The sequence below is a fragment of the Buceros rhinoceros genome, unplaced genomic scaffold (genome assembly GCF_000710305.1).
Source record: "Buceros rhinoceros silvestris isolate BGI_N320 unplaced genomic scaffold, ASM71030v1 scaffold21394, whole genome shotgun sequence".
Taxonomy (NCBI): domain Eukaryota; kingdom Metazoa; phylum Chordata; class Aves; order Bucerotiformes; family Bucerotidae; genus Buceros; species Buceros rhinoceros.
Genome location: NW_010410305.1, coordinates 17,808 through 20,061, shown reverse-complemented (window position 1 = coordinate 20,061; position 2,254 = coordinate 17,808). Strand labels below are relative to the sequence as shown.

The window sequence follows — 2,254 nt, the reverse complement described above, 5'->3', positions numbered from 1 at the left end:
CTGGCAGGCCTGCGTTGTGCACACTTTGTTAGAAAAGCTGCTGCTGATCACAGCCCCCAGAAGAGTCCCTGAAGTTTTCAAGGTTTTCAGCTGGACCTCGAAATGCTTCTTAATGGGTTGTGGAACGTGTTTTAGCTTTTGGCCTTTTAGACACAGTAAAGCAGGTGCAGCCTTATTTGACAAGAAAGGTGTGTGTGGGGGGTGAAAATAATTATTTCTCGTATTAAAAATGAACTGCAAAAGCCTTTAGCTCTGAGTTTGACTTTGGAATTCTCTGGTTTTCTCCAGCAGATGTTACCACCAGGAAGGGCAAGAGAGGGAGCTCTGTTTTGTGCATCCTTCTCATTAGACCCACGAGGTGGTAGGAAGAACACGGGACAATGAATTCTTGTTCTGTTAGCGGACAAGTCAGCGTACATGTCGTACATCACCTTCAGAACGGCAGGCTTTGTCTGATAAAACACTGCTACTCTTCTGCTGACGTCATGCCTGTGTGTCTTGCAAAGCTCTGGGGGAAATCTCCAAAGTGTTCAGGAGAGTTAGATACTGAAATACCTGGAGTAGGAACCTTTTGAAGGTTTCCCGTTGGCAGACTCCAGGAGAGCTTCCTGTAAGATACCCGTTAATACCTCAGTGAAAACAGCTGGATTTCTGCTTCGGTGCCGCAGTCAGTCATTGGATTAATTTACACAATTATTATTCTAGTTATACTGTGTCTTGGCAGTGTCTCGGCTCCCCCAGCAATGTGGTTACAGTAAGCAACGTTCCACGGTGACATGGAAATAATAACGAACCTGTTCACTTCTCTCTTGTTGTGCAGGTGGCCATCACTGCTGAAGTACTACAGCCACGTGGACGGTGTCAGCTGGCTCGAAGAATACAAAGCACGGCACAACGCTGGCCTAGAAGCCCAGAGGATTGTGGCTTCCTTCTCCAAAAGGTTCTTTTCAGAACATGTAAGTCGTTTCCCTGTACGTGCAACAGCTTAGCCACTTAGTCCTTTTTATTAGTCGGTCTTTCCTCTCCCTTCACCTCTTTTCAGCTGCGCCGTCAGGGAGTTGACGTCTCCTCACTCCTTCAAAATCCAAAGGCACAAACCACGTCGAGTCCCACGCGTGCCCTGCGTATCGCAGGCAGCAGTGTCGCTGCAGCTTTACAAACTCTCTGCTCGTCGCTGCGTGCTCAGAGCTGGCTCTGGGAGCTGCTGAAGGACGGATGGCTTGTTGACACATAGCACAGCCCCTGAATTTATCTCACTGCAGACCTTCTGCAAGGCGATGTCCTGTGCGGTCTCAGAAGTCCTTTGAAAGCAGGACCAAGGCACAGGAGGTTCACTGAATGGGAAAATAGATTACTGAGGTTCTTTACCCAGCCGCGACACCAAGATGCTTTTGCATTCAGTGTGCAAACGCTCTCTCCAAGAGACTTGACTTGCACATGGAACAGCAGCTATTTTGTTGTCTGTTTGCATACTTGATGGCCGTGGGTTTTGACTGCTGTACAATTTGGGTCAACTTGAAATTCTGTGAAATAGGCATAAATGCTGCCCGTGACTTTGGCTGAGTTTAAAAGTTCACACAAGAGCCACTAAACAGCCACCTCTTGGTGGCTCCTTTGTTAATACATTGTGGCCCAGTAGAGAATTCCCCTCAGATAGAGGAGACCTCTGTTGAAATCCTCTTCCCTGATTTTAAGGCCTGGTTGGTGGTTGGGTTTTCACCCCTGGAGGAGGAGGCTGTAGGGCCAGCAGGAGATGCATCTCTCTTTGCTGGTCTTTTTGAACTGTTCCGCTGTAGTTGGAGCAGATAAGACATTTCACCATGGAGAAATGTGTGTCAGGACATTAGCCAGGGGCAGAGGCTCCTGGATTCCTACTGTTTTAATCATGTATGCAAAGACTACTGAGAGACTGTTCAGCAATACCCAAAGGCCGAACACTGAAGTTCATCTCCTGTGGGGCCAGAAATTGCCATTTAATTCTCTGCTTGGAACTTTCCACTCTGCTAGAACCTGCAGAATGCCCGCTGAATTCTGGAGTACTCAGCCCAGCAGAGACACGGAGCTGCTGGAGCGGGGCCAGAGGAGCCCCAGCAGTGACCCGAGGGTGGAACCCTCTGCTGGGAGGAGAGGAGAGAGAGCTGGGGGGGTTCAGCCTGGAGCAGAGAAGGCTGCGGGGAGACCTTAGTGCGGCCTGTCAGTGCTGCAAGGGGCTGTGCGAGAGCTGGGGAGGGGCTGTTAAGCAGGGCTGCTGGAC

At 49.7% G+C, this 2,254-nt stretch overlaps 1 protein-coding gene across 1 annotated transcript in view; it reads left to right on the top strand.

The window, feature by feature from the left end:
• Positions 1–820: 820 nt before the first annotated feature.
• Positions 821–2,254, top strand: part of FBXO21 (F-box protein 21) — a gene marked incomplete at its 5' end in the record, with an annotated part of 15,643 nt that continues 14,209 nt past the window's right edge. Inside the window, one exon of the mRNA XM_010135578.1 lies at positions 821–956. Within this exon, the coding sequence (XP_010133880.1) occupies positions 821–956 (136 nt within the window). The remainder of the gene's footprint in view (positions 957–2,254) is intronic.